The sequence below is a fragment of the Aedes aegypti genome, chromosome 3, assembly GCF_002204515.2.
Source record: "Aedes aegypti strain LVP_AGWG chromosome 3, AaegL5.0 Primary Assembly, whole genome shotgun sequence".
Taxonomy (NCBI): domain Eukaryota; kingdom Metazoa; phylum Arthropoda; class Insecta; order Diptera; family Culicidae; genus Aedes; species Aedes aegypti.
The window spans coordinates 346,658,346-346,672,663 of NC_035109.1; the positions used below are offsets into that span (position 1 = coordinate 346,658,346).

The 14,318-nt window shown below is 38.0% G+C and overlaps 2 protein-coding genes across 5 annotated transcripts in view; one reads left to right on the forward strand and one right to left on the reverse strand.

Annotated features, from left to right (window-relative positions):
* LOC5566057 (protein kinase C-binding protein NELL2) overlaps nt 1-14,318 on the forward strand; it is a 323,579-nt gene that overhangs the window by 212,609 nt on the left and 96,652 nt on the right. The gene's annotated exons all lie outside the window — the stretch shown is intronic.
* On the reverse strand, nt 3,963-6,110 carry LOC5566062 (UDP-glucuronosyltransferase 2B15). Its single transcript, XM_001650372.2, has 3 exons — nt 5,932-6,110; nt 4,665-5,840; nt 3,963-4,603 (listed from the first exon to the last, which is right to left on the reverse strand). Exons 1-3 carry the CDS (start codon nt 6,054-6,056, stop codon nt 4,321-4,323), a joined length of 1,584 nt encoding a protein of 527 aa, XP_001650422.2. The 5' UTR covers nt 6,057-6,110; the 3' UTR covers nt 3,963-4,320.

A 14,318-nucleotide genomic window follows, 5' to 3' on the forward strand; every position in this document is an offset into this window, starting at 1 on the left:
GGAATTTGAATCCATCGGGAAAAAGACGGGAAAAACCGTGAATTTGAGCTGGTCACCGGGAAAACCAGTTTGAACGAAGATCTTCAAGCTCTAAATTTACAAACCACCATATATAAGCATTAAGCATCTGTATTGTTGGAAAAATAAAATTTAAACATTATTTATTCAATTTCTCGTAGAAATAGTCAACTTTGCTACACTAAAGTTCTTAGAAATGTTTCAAATTGATTGGTAATGTTTCGAAATCGTTTGTTTTTTCTCTCACTTGATTTTTTCTCTAACTTATGACTTAAAGCTTTGAATTAGAGTATAAAAACTTCTAGCAGAATTAAACCTTGAACATATTTTATTCATAACTGTCTTTAGTTACTTTAGTTTAGTGGGGCTTTGTATCATCCTCATCTTAAACTTTATTTGCTTTAGTGAACTTTTCTTTTTTATGAAGAAAAAAATCTCCTCAAGAGCTCCGACGTGTTTGATTGGAATAATATTTTTGAAAATCGTCAAAGAAAGTTGAGAAAACGGGAAATGTAAATTTGACATAATCTTCGGTATTATTTTCAACGCCTCTACCCAGTAGGCCGGGCAATGCCCAACCCCTTAAACCATGGTTGTTTCGTCACCTGTGGAAATATAGAATGCAGCCATCTACTCATTTCTCCGTCTCTCCATTTCTGTTGCCAGCTGATCAAGGTCTCCCGACGGGCCAATGCAAAAAATTCATCGAAGGCGATTTGACGCTCGTAAACATCGCCTTCTGTAGCGCCTACCTTAGCCAGATAGTCCGCTTTCTCATTGCCCGGAATGGAGCAATGGGAAGGGACCTAAGCTAGGGTAATTGTGTAAGAGCGATTTGACAAAGCACTCAATGCCTGGCGTATTAAATTCAGGAAGTATTTTGAGTGCTTCACCGGCTTCATTGACCGAATAGCCTCCAGAGAAAACCTAATTTTGAATTTTAAGGCTAAGTAGCCTCGTTTTGGCAACAATGATGACTTTTCAGCTTGCATTTCAAAGTGATAAAACTCAGTCTTGATAGTTTATATTAACTTGAAAAAGTATCACTGTACGCGCCTACATGCATAAAGTATGCTGATACTTTTTCAGCTGTGTCAGTACAAAACCAACTGATTTTCTTTGATTCGAAATCGTGAGATAAACTAGCAACAATCATCAACGACGCGTACAAAAGTCAATGACGGCCAACTTCGCCTTAAGTGTTGTCAGCAATTTCATACTAATTGTATGGGGACCAAAAAAAACTAACCCGAATACTATGTTTCTTATTGGACGGAAAAATCATCTAAAAATACAGTTGAAAAGTTTGAAGTAGAATTTTTTAGTATAATCAGTTAAAAAACCGACCAATGGGCCATCCTTTTGCGTATGGGCCTCTCAATTAAAAACCGGGAAAATTTTGAAAATCGTACCGGGAAAACCGGGAAAAAAGCGGGAATTTCAAAATGGATATTTGGTGGCCACCCTGCATCGACTAATTTATGCCAATCAGATGCATTTGAAGTCACTGTTTGCCTTAAGTATTCGGAATATGAGTCAAAACGGTAATTTAGTGAAATATTTAATTGTTTCTCCTATAAGCAGGTGCTGCTACGGTAAATGAAATGTAATATGTTGTTAACAAAATGTTAATAATAGCTTAACTTAGTTTTACCAAATAAGGATGATAGTGTTTTCTAACCTGGATATAAGAAACAAATGTTATGTTTAAAAAGATACTGATAAAGGATTTAAAACAAAGTGAAATATGAAACAAGGTCGCACTACAAAATTCAAATGAGTCAGTTCGGTGTTTGTGACAAAACGGTGTATTTCATTTAGCTTCATTTGGCAATGGATTAATAAATAAGTTAGAAAATCGTTTATTTGCTACTAATATTTTGTATACAAAGTCTTAGGCGTGTGAACATTCTGAGAGCAAACATATTACTCAGAGAGACAATAGGCCAATAAACGACTCCCATCACGTTGTCCTTAACGGTCGTTAGATATGCTCCGTTCCAATCTTATCTCTCTCTCAAAGGAAACCCCCGCTCAACCAAATCTCTCCACATGCACACACACAAACACCGCCAAACAATCTCACGTAGGCTTTTCCTCGCTGACAGCTCATTTCCTTCGCAAAAGCCGCAACACTCTCTTCTGGCTCTCGCAAAACATCGACCGACTGGGAAAGCACCGATCTGAACATGTGACTACCTTCGTCCTCGTGCCGACCAACCAACCAACCCTCAAAGCCATCGTCGTCGCGTCTCTAGTTCCGAGTCAGACCACATTCGCTCGCAACATTTTCCTCAATGGTCGTCACGGAAGAGCACCACTATCAGTCGAACATGAAAAAAAAATCGCGAGAATGAGCGCGAGACACCACACAGTAGTGCTCCTATGTCGGTCGGTCGTATCAATCCTCGGAGTGTTGTACATAAAACACCTCAATCGCTGCTCTGCCGCTTGAGTTTCTTTTGATTCTGGTGCACCTTCGTAGAAGTTGCGGCTGGTTGGCGAGTAGAGCAAATTGGTTCAACATGCACTCCTGAATTAAAAAAGCTCAGTTTACGCTTGAATAAAATAAATCGTTTCTCGCATAACTTCTGATCTCGCCCTAAAAGCCATTGGTAACCATGTGTGTAGCTCGTTGTTTCTGAGCATTTGAATGGATTTTCATGTTATTTAACAACGCTATGGAGAAGAAAGGATCATTATCAACCTGCCCGTGATGTTGGTTTGGATGCTTATTCTTTCATTTGCTCAGAAACAACGAGTTACACACGTGGCTACCAATGGCTTTTAGGGCGTTATCTCAGAATATGCGAGGTTTGATCTAGTTTAATACAAAATCACAACAAAAACAATGATATTCTGATTTTTTTTTTCTTTTTGAAGTGGAATAGCTAGAGTTTTAGTTCTAAGAACTATATTTCAATACCAATCCAGTGATTCTAAGTATTTTCTGTCCGGAAAGTGATGAGAAACTTACCGGACAGAATATACTTAAAATAACTCGATTGGTATTGAAATCTCATTCTTAGAACTAAAATTTTTAGCTATTCCACTTCAACGAAAAATTATTACAGAAATTCAAAGTTTTGTTTGTGAATTCGTATCAAACAAGATTTGAAAATTAGCTTTTAACATTATTAAATGTCAAATATTATCTTACACTGCATTATCTTACTCTAATAAATGAACATTGACAATTTTGATTAGTTTCAGTCGTTTTTACCTAGGAAGCTGATAAATAAAGCTCCGCATTCAAATAAAATCCGCGTTTAAATCTGCAATTTTGGGCTCGACGTGAATTCAAAGCTGAGGTAAAAACACCATATGCTTCCTTAGTTATTAGATATTTTTGGAATCAATCTTGATGTGGATAGATTCGAAGGCTAAGGCCGTTTGAGGAATTTTTATGGGGGTACACCAAATACTAGCGAAAGTGTATGAGGAGAACTGGCAGATTGCATACTGTTACGTTACAAGTTTCTAGCAAAACTTGGTTATTCCTTTGTGAAACGCAATTGAGCTTGATTTGGCGTTTTGAATCATCTTCCCCTACCTAGCATCAGCAGCGTGTGGATTCCTAACATTCCACCCAGTTTTCCACCCATGCTCCCTCTCTCAACTCATCAGCCCACCAGAAGCGAACCTATGTTTTGTACCTCGCGCTGTCAGCACCGCACACGTTACCCTTTGGCGAAGCGCGCTTGTTTTTATGTACAACAGCGCACAACTGTCAAACATCAACATCGACCGAAAGACGGTCGCATGGCTATCACGACATCGACGACGACCGACGATGGTTTTAGAGTGAGAAAAAAAACTAACAGCAATTTGGTTCGTTGTCGTGGTATGAGCGCCTTGATTAGAGTTCAAAGAAAAAGTTAGGTTGTATCGGAATGAAGAGCTGTGTTTAGAATCAGTTCTGAAAATTGATTCTTAATCTTGCTTATAAATTATTCTTTATTATGTTTATGTTTCTTATTTTTTTTTATCTTTAGTATAATTTTTTTATCTTATTTTCAGCCAAAAGCTGATTCATCTCTGCTTTAAATATTTTATTAGGTTTATGTAATTGGAAATGATATTTAATGATTAGGTGTTACATGTATGTATGAGTAATGTCATATAAGCAATGAAGATTTGTGAGTTTCAAACATCGTAATTGGAACGTAAGGCTAGAAAGAAGAAGAACGTAATGTGTTTGACAGTATCATTACTAGGATTTAGTATTTCCAACATGGTTAAATAATAAAGATAGTGGGTGTGTACTCGAAACAGAAATATGCATATGGTAGCAAACTAGATTTATTCAATTTTTGATTTATTTTTGTCTTTGATGAGCATATGCACGCCACGAAGAATCACAAGGAGTAGAATGGATGCAATCAACATTAAAATGCACACAAAAGCGGCTACTACATCGTAGGAATGCTTCTGCAAAAATCCCAAATTGACAAGCGATTGATTCCACACGTGACTGGTATTGGCATTTCTTAGAACCCATTCGATGGACCAAACTGCATCGTCCAAGGAAGTCACCTTCCTGTCGCGGAGCAGCCGTGATAGCTGCATAGCGTTTTCCTTGTAACTAAAATTGTAAAATTTCACTTGTTTCAATCATCATTTGAAATACAACTTAAGATAGTCACCTTTCGCTGTGAATGACATCATCCAGGACCTCAATAAATTGATGTGATTTCAGATTCACAATCGACAACCGACGTCCGACTCCCTTCCGAATCAGCTGATTGACGTTACCGAATTGATCCGCATAGATGGGTAGCCCCACAATCGGAACTCCGTGCCAAACCGCTTCCTGGGTGCTGAGCAATCCACCATGGATGATGAAAAGGCGAATTTTCGGATGAGCCAACAGGTCGTTCTGCGGAAACCATGCTGACGTGAAGACGTTGTGCGGTAGCTTAACTGGCAGACAGTTCTCCGAGTCTAGTTTCCAGAGGAAAGTGATGTTGGACAGAGCGTTCATGGCACTTATGATTTCGATAAGAATGGTGGAGTCAAGTGAATCGCTTCGAGCGTTAGTTCCTAGGGACAGCAAGACGAAGCCTTCTGAGGCGCTGTCGATTATTTTAATTAAATCTGTTGGAAGGGGTTTTGTCGGCTTTATGTGGAGTCCTCCAACTTGGATCACGTTTTTAGTTGTTGGCTCTGGATGTTCCAGAAGTGTGCCGGAGTTTAAAATAGCTAACAATGCTCGTTTTTCCAAATCAGAAACCCTGTCGGATTGGTTAAAAGCCGTCTTGACGAGCTTGTCCAACTTTGGATAATATACAAATTCTTTGAATAAGATCTCCCAGCATGAAAGTACGACATTGAAACATCGATTGAAGAAGCTCATTGGTTCGTCTATGTCGTACACTTGATTTGGGATAAATCCTGGGAATATTAACGTTCCCATTGGTAAAGATGTTGTTGAGATTCGATTATATGCTGAAGCCAAGATGAGAGGAGGATAGTTAAAGACTGGCATTAATGCCAACAAACACGGTCCTGCTAAATGGTCATGAATGACTAAATCGATCTGACTATTCCTCGAATTATCAAACAATCTTCTGAATGTAGTACTTCGGATTGCCAACTCGCAAACCTGCAATTCTAATTCCGCGAATGACACGTGCATTTCGAACGGATTCAATTGTCCAAACTCAACGTAGTCTTCCTCATCGTCTTCCTTCGAATCAAGGTCGGCAATTACATCGTCCAATTTTAGCAAGTGGACACCTCGCACCACGCCTTCCTTGTACAGATTTACCACCGTCACATTGTGGCCCACCTCAGCCAACCTTTCGAACAGCCGTTGGCTCCTGTAAATACAATTCCACCCGTCGACTTTAAATTTAACCAACACACGCCATTAAGAGCACTAATCAGTGGCCCCCAGAATATCCAACCAACCAAAGGAAATGACTTGGCGATGCGACACTGCTGATGTAGAGTATATTTGCACCCCGGACAATCGTTGCAAGCTGACCGAAGAGTACGGCCCAAATGGAAAATATCACCACCACCTTGCTTTCCATAATGCGGCACGGAACAGTTTCCTTTCGAAAACGGCACGAGACTGCTGAACTGATACATAACTGCATTCAGACAGTCCACTACTGGGTGGTTGACGTACGACATTCGTCAGTTCGTCGCACATAGGAGTAACTGAGCTAAACTTTTGGCCATGAGACGACTTTTTTGGGAAATTTAATATGCACGGAAAAAATGCGTTGCCGGATTCATGAACAAAAAGTCATGAAATCATAAAATTTCATGTTTCACAATATCATGACTACAAGCCATGAAACCATGACTATTAATCAAAAATTTGTGTGCTAAGGGCGTTACATAAATCTGTCACTTTTTTATCTTAGTCAACACATCTTTTGCGAACGGTAGTGTATTCCAGCGAAATTAAAAATAAGTTTTGTTTGTGGAAGAGGTTAATTTGAAGACCTTGCTCGTCGGAACTTTGCCATCATATCGATGACATTCCCGATAACCCAATTAAACTTCTGGTGCTATTAGACGTTCGAAAATATACTTGCAAGCTTTCGCACTGGTTATGTAGTACCGGGCAATGATCGACGAGGATTTTTCTTGACAAATTCGTCAGCGATTTTAGCTGTTCTCCTCATCTTTCCATAGAGCAGCTGCTAGCTAGCTAGCTAGCTCACACAAACCTGCGGCAGCCGGATGATCTTGTACCACTTTCCACACCCGCAGAGTCGTTTAGGACTTCTTCATCGCCAATACAATTTACCAGCATTTTGCAGCCCAGGGACGATGGGCCAATTTAAATGATTTTTTTTCTATCACCATTAGCCATGGGCTATTTCATCTCGGGAATTCAATTGATGTTTGAAACAACATTTTGCGTACAAACCAAACCACCGGATGTTCGCATTCCTGCTAAAGATGTGGCACTCGTCAAATTGACTCTTTTCATAGTTTATTCAGTTTAGTTTTCACAGTATATTCCGAACTTACCCGCACAAAATTCGGAACGATCCATCTTCATGTTATTTGGTTACCTATGACAAATATAAACTGGAATCATGATTAACGTTTGTATGTTTTCATGAAATTAGTTCATGATTTCAAGATCCTGCTTCATGATTTCATAACTCAAGTTTCCACTTTTCATCACCTAAACTGGAATCATAAATGACAGGTACCGTTTTGACTAATTTTCCGAACACTTAAGGCCAACAGTGACTTCAAATGCATCTGAAAGACATAAATTAGCTGATATTTGGGAAAGTTTTTTATTCCCTCACAAAGTCTAACCGTTAGCTATTGGGTGTGCTGGTAAAAATGTTTATTTAAACTTGTTTTGTATTGTTTTTACGTAAAAGTATGGAACAACATTTCGATTCAAATGCCGAACACTGTGTTCATTCTGTCTCATATTCCGAACACCTTGATTCAAATTCCGAACAGCACTTATAAATCGTATTCAAATGAATAATTTCGCGAATAAATTAGTCTGAGCCAGTTATACAGACCTCGAACTAGACAATCATCACTACTCGCGAAGTATAAAATAGATAAAAAGACGCTACTGAAAATATAGCATTTGTTCTTCTATTGTGCTTAAAATATGACGTGATTAAATAAGCAATTCTATGAATGCGTTGATTGTTTTTCATATTAATACCTGAATAGTTTTTCCGACAGGACGTACTTCAAATCTTAAAATTCAATTCATATCAGTTTCATTCAAATTTAAAACATTTTGCTTTAAAAAAACTCGACGAAAAATGATTTTATGATACCTGAAAAATTGTTGCTCCAAAACTTACTTCATATTTTTCAGCAAACTTCTAATTGAAGATGCTTTCGAAGAACAAGTCTTTGTTGAAATAAAAAATATAGATTGTTGGATTTTCCAGCCAATTTCTAATAATCATTGATTTTGATAACCTCCGAAAATCGATCGATCTAAACGTTGTGCCTTATTCGTGTTAAAATCAAAAGTCACCAACATTTTAATTATCTCAACATTGTACAATATTAGTCAAACGATGTACAGAAAACTGATTGCGATTTCAAAGATAATTTTAAAAGATGAAGAAGGTGTCCACTTTATGAAATGAGCAGTCCTTACTGTATTAAATGGAATAATATGAGTAAATTGCCTATAAAACAAAATACTGCCATTCCATTAATAGTGCAGATAAAAATTAGATTCTGGCACATTCAATTCTTACAACGATCAAGATCATCAAGATATTAAATTTTGAGAGATTTATTTTACTTAAAATTTTAAAGGCCCATAGCATTTATAAGAAGCACTTTAAACAGTTTTCCACAAATCATGTTTGTTTTTGGTGAAATTTGTGTTAAAAAAAACTTTGTTATCTGATCAAAAGCATAGGGATTTGGCTTAAGTGAATTTGATATATGTTGATTTTATGTTTATAGAAAAATTATAGATTCCTGATATTGTCTTATGAGGAGAGAAAAACAAATGTTTATTTATATTCGAATTTTGCGATATTGCCAAGTTTTGTTTAGCGGAGCCAAATTAAATTTTGAGCGAATTTTTTTGTGAAACATCTTAGTTACAATGTACTTGAACTCATCAGGTTTTGACTCAAAATCAAAGTTTCCGATGAAAAAGTTTAAGCAAAATTTAAACTCAGTTTTTTTAGGAAAAAAATGATTCTCGTCATCGACGTCATGACTTTTCTGTCTAGCACACCCTCTAAATGTGTCAATCTTTGATTAGTCTTAACGGTTAACTAAGGCATTCAATAAATAGCATTACTGTTTTTTACGGATTTTTTCTTCGGAATATTAAAATCGGCAATCTGGTTGAAACGGTATCAAGCTGCAATATATAACCTTGATTCTGTCGTAAACTGGAACCGTGCTTCCCAAACAATGGAATCGAAATGTCCCTGCTTGTCGCAAGCTCTCTTGGATGTTTATACAAACAAGTAGAGATGGGCAACTCACTCACGAATCATTCAAAAGACTCGACTCTCAAAATTGAATGAATGAATCACGGTTATTTTCAAAAGAGTCACGATTCACTAGCACCTCATAAAAAAAATGAGTCTTAAAAATTCACCCTGAATTTTTTTTTAGTTGGGATTTTTATAGTTAAGTACATGTCTAGGTGTAAATAGTTGATGTAGATTTAAAAAAAATGATCTCGTTCAAAAATTGTTACATATCGCATTTCTTACATAAAATATATGATTTAGTTATGATTGTTTAAATGAGTCACTGAATCGATCAAAAGAGTCGATTCACTTTTGTGAGTGAGTCATATACGATTCGCTCCCAAAATTGGACCATTTTGCCCATCTCTACAAACAAGTGATCCAGCAACAAACCTGCGTTGAAAAATCTTAAAGCATTCGTTATTTGCCATTGAAATCAGAAAAAGATTCTACCCCATTACCCCCAATCCTATTGCTCCGAATGCCATTATCCCGAATTTCAAAACCCCGAACGACCCATCACCCCGAATGATATTATCCCGAATCCCAATATCATGGGGAAATGCCATCAATATTATCATACCAAGATAATTGTAAATTTGAGTAAATAGCATTTGGGGTGATGGAATTCGAGGTAATGGAATTCGGGGAAATGGGGTAGAATCATTGCATATATGCATGCTCAGTAAACACAAACTCGTATATGATAGCGTATAAGAGTAGAATTGTGGAGTGGATATACATACATCCGCCATTACACTGCATGCAAAATGTAGGTATATCGCCTCCACATGTGTACTCTTATATCCTATCATTTGCGATATTGTGTTTACTGGGTGGAAAGGTACAACGCACCATTATTTGTTTCAGACATCAAGCACTGATAGAAGAAAAATTGAATCCACACATCTTCATCTAACACTTTCAGCCCCACACACTGCTTCTTCTCTTTTTTTCACCAATTGACATCGTAACAAAGTACTACATGTTTTGAATAATAATTAGTTTAGAATTATGTTGAATTTATTCCAATATTCAATTAATTCACGGTTTTAAACTGTTTCAAAATTTAATAACCAACATAGGATCACAATCACTTCTATAAAAGCATTAATGAGCATCTCAATTTTGCTTTGTAATGTAAGTTAATGATCTAAAAACATAATGGTAATTTGTAATTCGAAATATGTTCATAATGATATAATGTATGTATGCTTTAACAGCTTATAAATGTAACACATGCCATTTAAACTTCTTTAAGCTCCATGTTACATTAATACAAGTTCTTGACTCGAATTTAACTAAGCAATTTCGCATGTATTTTCCAACCACATTTTAAGGTTCCAATACTCAAAATAAAAGTTAGCTTATAAATTTCACGAATCTGGGTCAAAAACAAGAATTGACCGGGTTTTGTCGCTTAGAATTGGCGCCAAACAGATCAAGGTTGTCAAGTTTTGGAAGGGCATGCTTTTCATGATACGGGACATGAAATAGTATTTCCAGTACCAGGAAATAAGATTTTCTGGGATTCCCCTTTCCCGGGAAATGATTTTCTGTTTCCCAAGATATTTATTCAAAAACTAATTGATCATCTTTTTTCAAACAAAAATGATCGCACAATTTACTTTTTGCAATTCCGTGGCATATCAGGCTACTTTTCATAAATAAAATGGACCACATAACTACCTACTTTTCCTACCAAATGAAACAGAAACAAAATTCTAAGCAGCTCCTACGCATACGTCTGTGTGGATTCTCTTGACACATGTTTATAGGTTTATGTTATTAGAAACAATTCAACTTGAACGGCATTTTTCGTAATTGCAAAAAAATTTGTGTGCTGCTCGTTGTAAAACTCGTCGTAATTATCCAAGACTCGTGCTAAAAAAATCACCATTTTGCTACTTGTTGCATAAATTACTATTTCATATCATTCTAACCTAGACCTCACTAGGTCAGTAGTATTATTTCGATGTTTATTTGTTGATTTTTCGTAATCGAATAGTTGTTGATAAAATGGTTATCTTGTCGTTATTTTTTTCTACTCAATGACAACGGTTCATACAAACTTTAAAAATTTGGTTTGGACAAAAAAAGACCAAGAAGAGCGAGCGGGTCTGAAAACCGAAAAAAATGGTGGTTAATGGTCATCCCTATACAAAATAATAGATTTTGCGAGAGATCTTTTCCATGAGTTAAGCAGGCTTCGATGGATATAACAGTCACAATTTTGAACATACGACTCTAGTTGGGTTTTATTCTAGTGCTTAAAAGGATTGATTCAATGTTGGTAAATATTATTTGAACTTCATACAGTTTGTTAAGAAAATGCTTCACATGGACTTTAGCCTCATGTTACAACCTTCTTGTTTCGAAGCCTAACGTTTAAAACGAATATAGATTGAGAAACATGAATAAATTACTCACAAAAAAGGGAAATAACCATGGAAATTTACTGCTATATAATCAATAAACCGGGTACCCCTGCTAGTTTGACCACATATAATCTGAATATTTTTTAATTTGTACCAATTTAATTCGCACATCGTTCAGTTAAAAAATGATTCAAACGTCATTTAGCTCATGGAACGGAGTAAGGTGAAATGGAACGATGTGAAACGGAACGCAGAATTAAAACAAAACAATGAAAGAGGTAACCAGACACGTTTCTAGGGTGACTAGATGTTCAAATTAAAAATAATCCTCAATGCATGAGGTACCGTTCAAAATAGCGGAAGTGTATGGTACATGAAATACGAATAGATGAAAATGAATATTTCAACAAATTTTTCTTTATTTTTACGTTTTTGAGAATTTTCCGGTATTTCCCTGTGTTCGCGCCCGTCGCGGACTTCTTTCGGACACTCGATTACAAACTCGCGCAATTGCAACGGAAACACTTTATTAAACGCGAACACCAAAAGAACTACTTTATTCCGATCGTAACGAAATGAACGAGGAGATGTTTCCTCCGCGACGGTTTATTTGATAACTAATTTACTTCTCCTGATCTCTGCTTTTCTACCCTAACATATATCTCTATGTACTACATTTTATATAAACACACAATCTCACAATCACAAAATAGGGAACGATCACTAGCTAATAACCAGAGCGCACCGGCAGAGAAATCTTCACACTAGGGATGCCCAGGTAAAAAATATGATTCGATGATTCTTCTTCTCGCTCTAACATATGCCGGCCGCCATTGGAATTCTCAATTCCAATCAATTTGCTCTCTTATTTTTGCCTACGCATGATTATCATTTGTCATGATCAGAGAGATATAATATAGGCCCTACTACTACAAATTAATTCCCTATCAGTTTACGTGTGAAAGTGAATGTAGATGCCATCAGCTTGTTTACAATTTCGATGATACGCCGATCATTACACTGCTGACCTACTTGCTGCTGCTGGATTGTTTGTCAACAAACTTGACCTACATTTCACTGTTCTTCTTGGTTTTCGATCTTCTACTGCTGTTACTGATGCGAATGGTGGGTGGCGAACTTCTTCGATTGGTTATCGGGATTGGATACAGTATCAGCTGGTAAGTAGTGATGGGAATTGAATAGATGTCCAAATTACACCTTCAATGCTGTCGGTTACGCAGGCGAAGTCGCTGTAAAAAATGAAAGGGTGCTTTTTTACCTTTATAATCACAAATTTAAGCGACTTGCCTGGAGCGGAGGCCATAATGACCTCCGCAAGTGCCGGGTGGCACTGTTTTTATTCCATTGGCATCGATGGCTGCCGAAGATTTATCTTAGAGTTGACTGATGGTTTCCTTTCCAGGTTCAGTATGGTTTTGGTTTTGAACATTGGCTGATACGAATTGTTGTTTTAATCACGAATGGCAACGAATTTGCGGGTCAACTAGTCAACGAGGCTGGATCGGATCGGATGGAACGATGAACTATCGTGAAACTGCTGCCTTCTTCTGGGACGTATGGTCATTTAGCAATCCCCCAAACTGATGTGTTATACGTAATATTTCTTCAATATAAACTCGCTGAAAGATATGAGAGGGTGCTTTTTAAACCATTTAATCACATTACTAAATGACTTCCCTGGTACGGAGGCCACCGTGGCCTCCGTGGGTGCCGAATAGCACCGACGTTTCTCACAATCTCGTACTGGTTGGTTGATCAGACGTTCTGGTTGTCGCAATGCTATGTCGGAAGGATACTGACTGGATGAACAGACTGGAGCTACGAATTGTCGTGCTGGAACGGTGAATTATCGTCGAAACTGGAGGATGTTTACGCGGTAGCATGGAATGTGGACGTATAATCACTGGAACATATGAGAGGGTGCTTTTTTATCTTTATAATCTAAATAAAATACGACTTCCCTGAAGAGGAGGCCACCGTGGCCTCCTCGGATGCCGGTTGGCATCGTTACCCTCTCATGATCGCGTTGATTTGATGGTTTGGCTAGAGTGGAACTGCGGGCAGTACTGGAGCTACTGTGTTCCTGTAGACAGCCTTTAAGCTGCTTTGGTTGTAGACGACCACTTGAAGATCACGGAGATGGAATTTGCTCTGCTAGTCTCTTCTCACCGTAGATACGTATAATCTCAAAATAATCAAAGGTGGTATCGAATGTAAAACGGAACTGACTTGGTGCCTGAGCGCTGGCGTACAAAGCCGTTGGTTTTATTCATGCTTGGACGACTACACATGCACCATTAGACCACCACCGACATCATACAGATTACCTTAACAGTCAAGGCGTGACTGAATACGCAAGCGATTGAAGACTGTTCCGGTGACGGAAGACAGGGGCGAATCGTGACTAGGAAAAATGAACGGGTTACTTTTTGGAAAAATACAATTTACGATAAACTTAACTGGAGCGCGGAGGTCGATAGGTTCGACCTCCGCCGATGAAGGAGATTCAATTCTCCCCATTTGGTTGAGCAATGTTGTCACGAATTGGCAGCACACAGATTTTTGAAATTGCTCTGCGGTAGCTACCATCCTTGGTCATTACGGTTACGACTCGCACATTCCCGTCTTCACCTGGGTGAACATCTGTCACACGCCCAAGGGCCCACCTCAGAGGAGGCTGTTCTTCGTCCTTCAAGATCACCATGGTTCCTAACGAAACGTTGCTCCGTCTGACAGTCCATTTAGTACGATTGTGAAGGTCCGATAAATACAGCTTGGACCACTTTTTCCACAACTGATGCGTGTAACGCTGTGCCTTTTGGAAAGCTGATAAGCGATTCTCTGGGATCCCATCTAAATCGGGTTCCGGAATGGCCGTGAGGGGTCGCTGAATCAGAAAATGACCGGGGGTCAACGCTTCGAAGTCATCTGGGTCATTGCTGAG

Coding starts and splice junctions, on each gene's coding strand:
- LOC5566062 (XM_001650372.2), bottom strand. CDS start 6,056: ATGGAAAGCAAGGTGGTGGTGATATTTTCCATTTGGGCCGTACTCTTC. Junction 5,841..5,931: donor TCGCCAAGTCATTTCCTTTG/GTTGGTTGGATA, acceptor TTGTATTTACAG/GAGCCAACGGCTGTTCGAAA. Junction 4,604..4,664: donor GATGTCATTCACAGCGAAAG/GTGACTATCTTA, acceptor TTACAATTTTAG/TTACAAGGAAAACGCTATGC.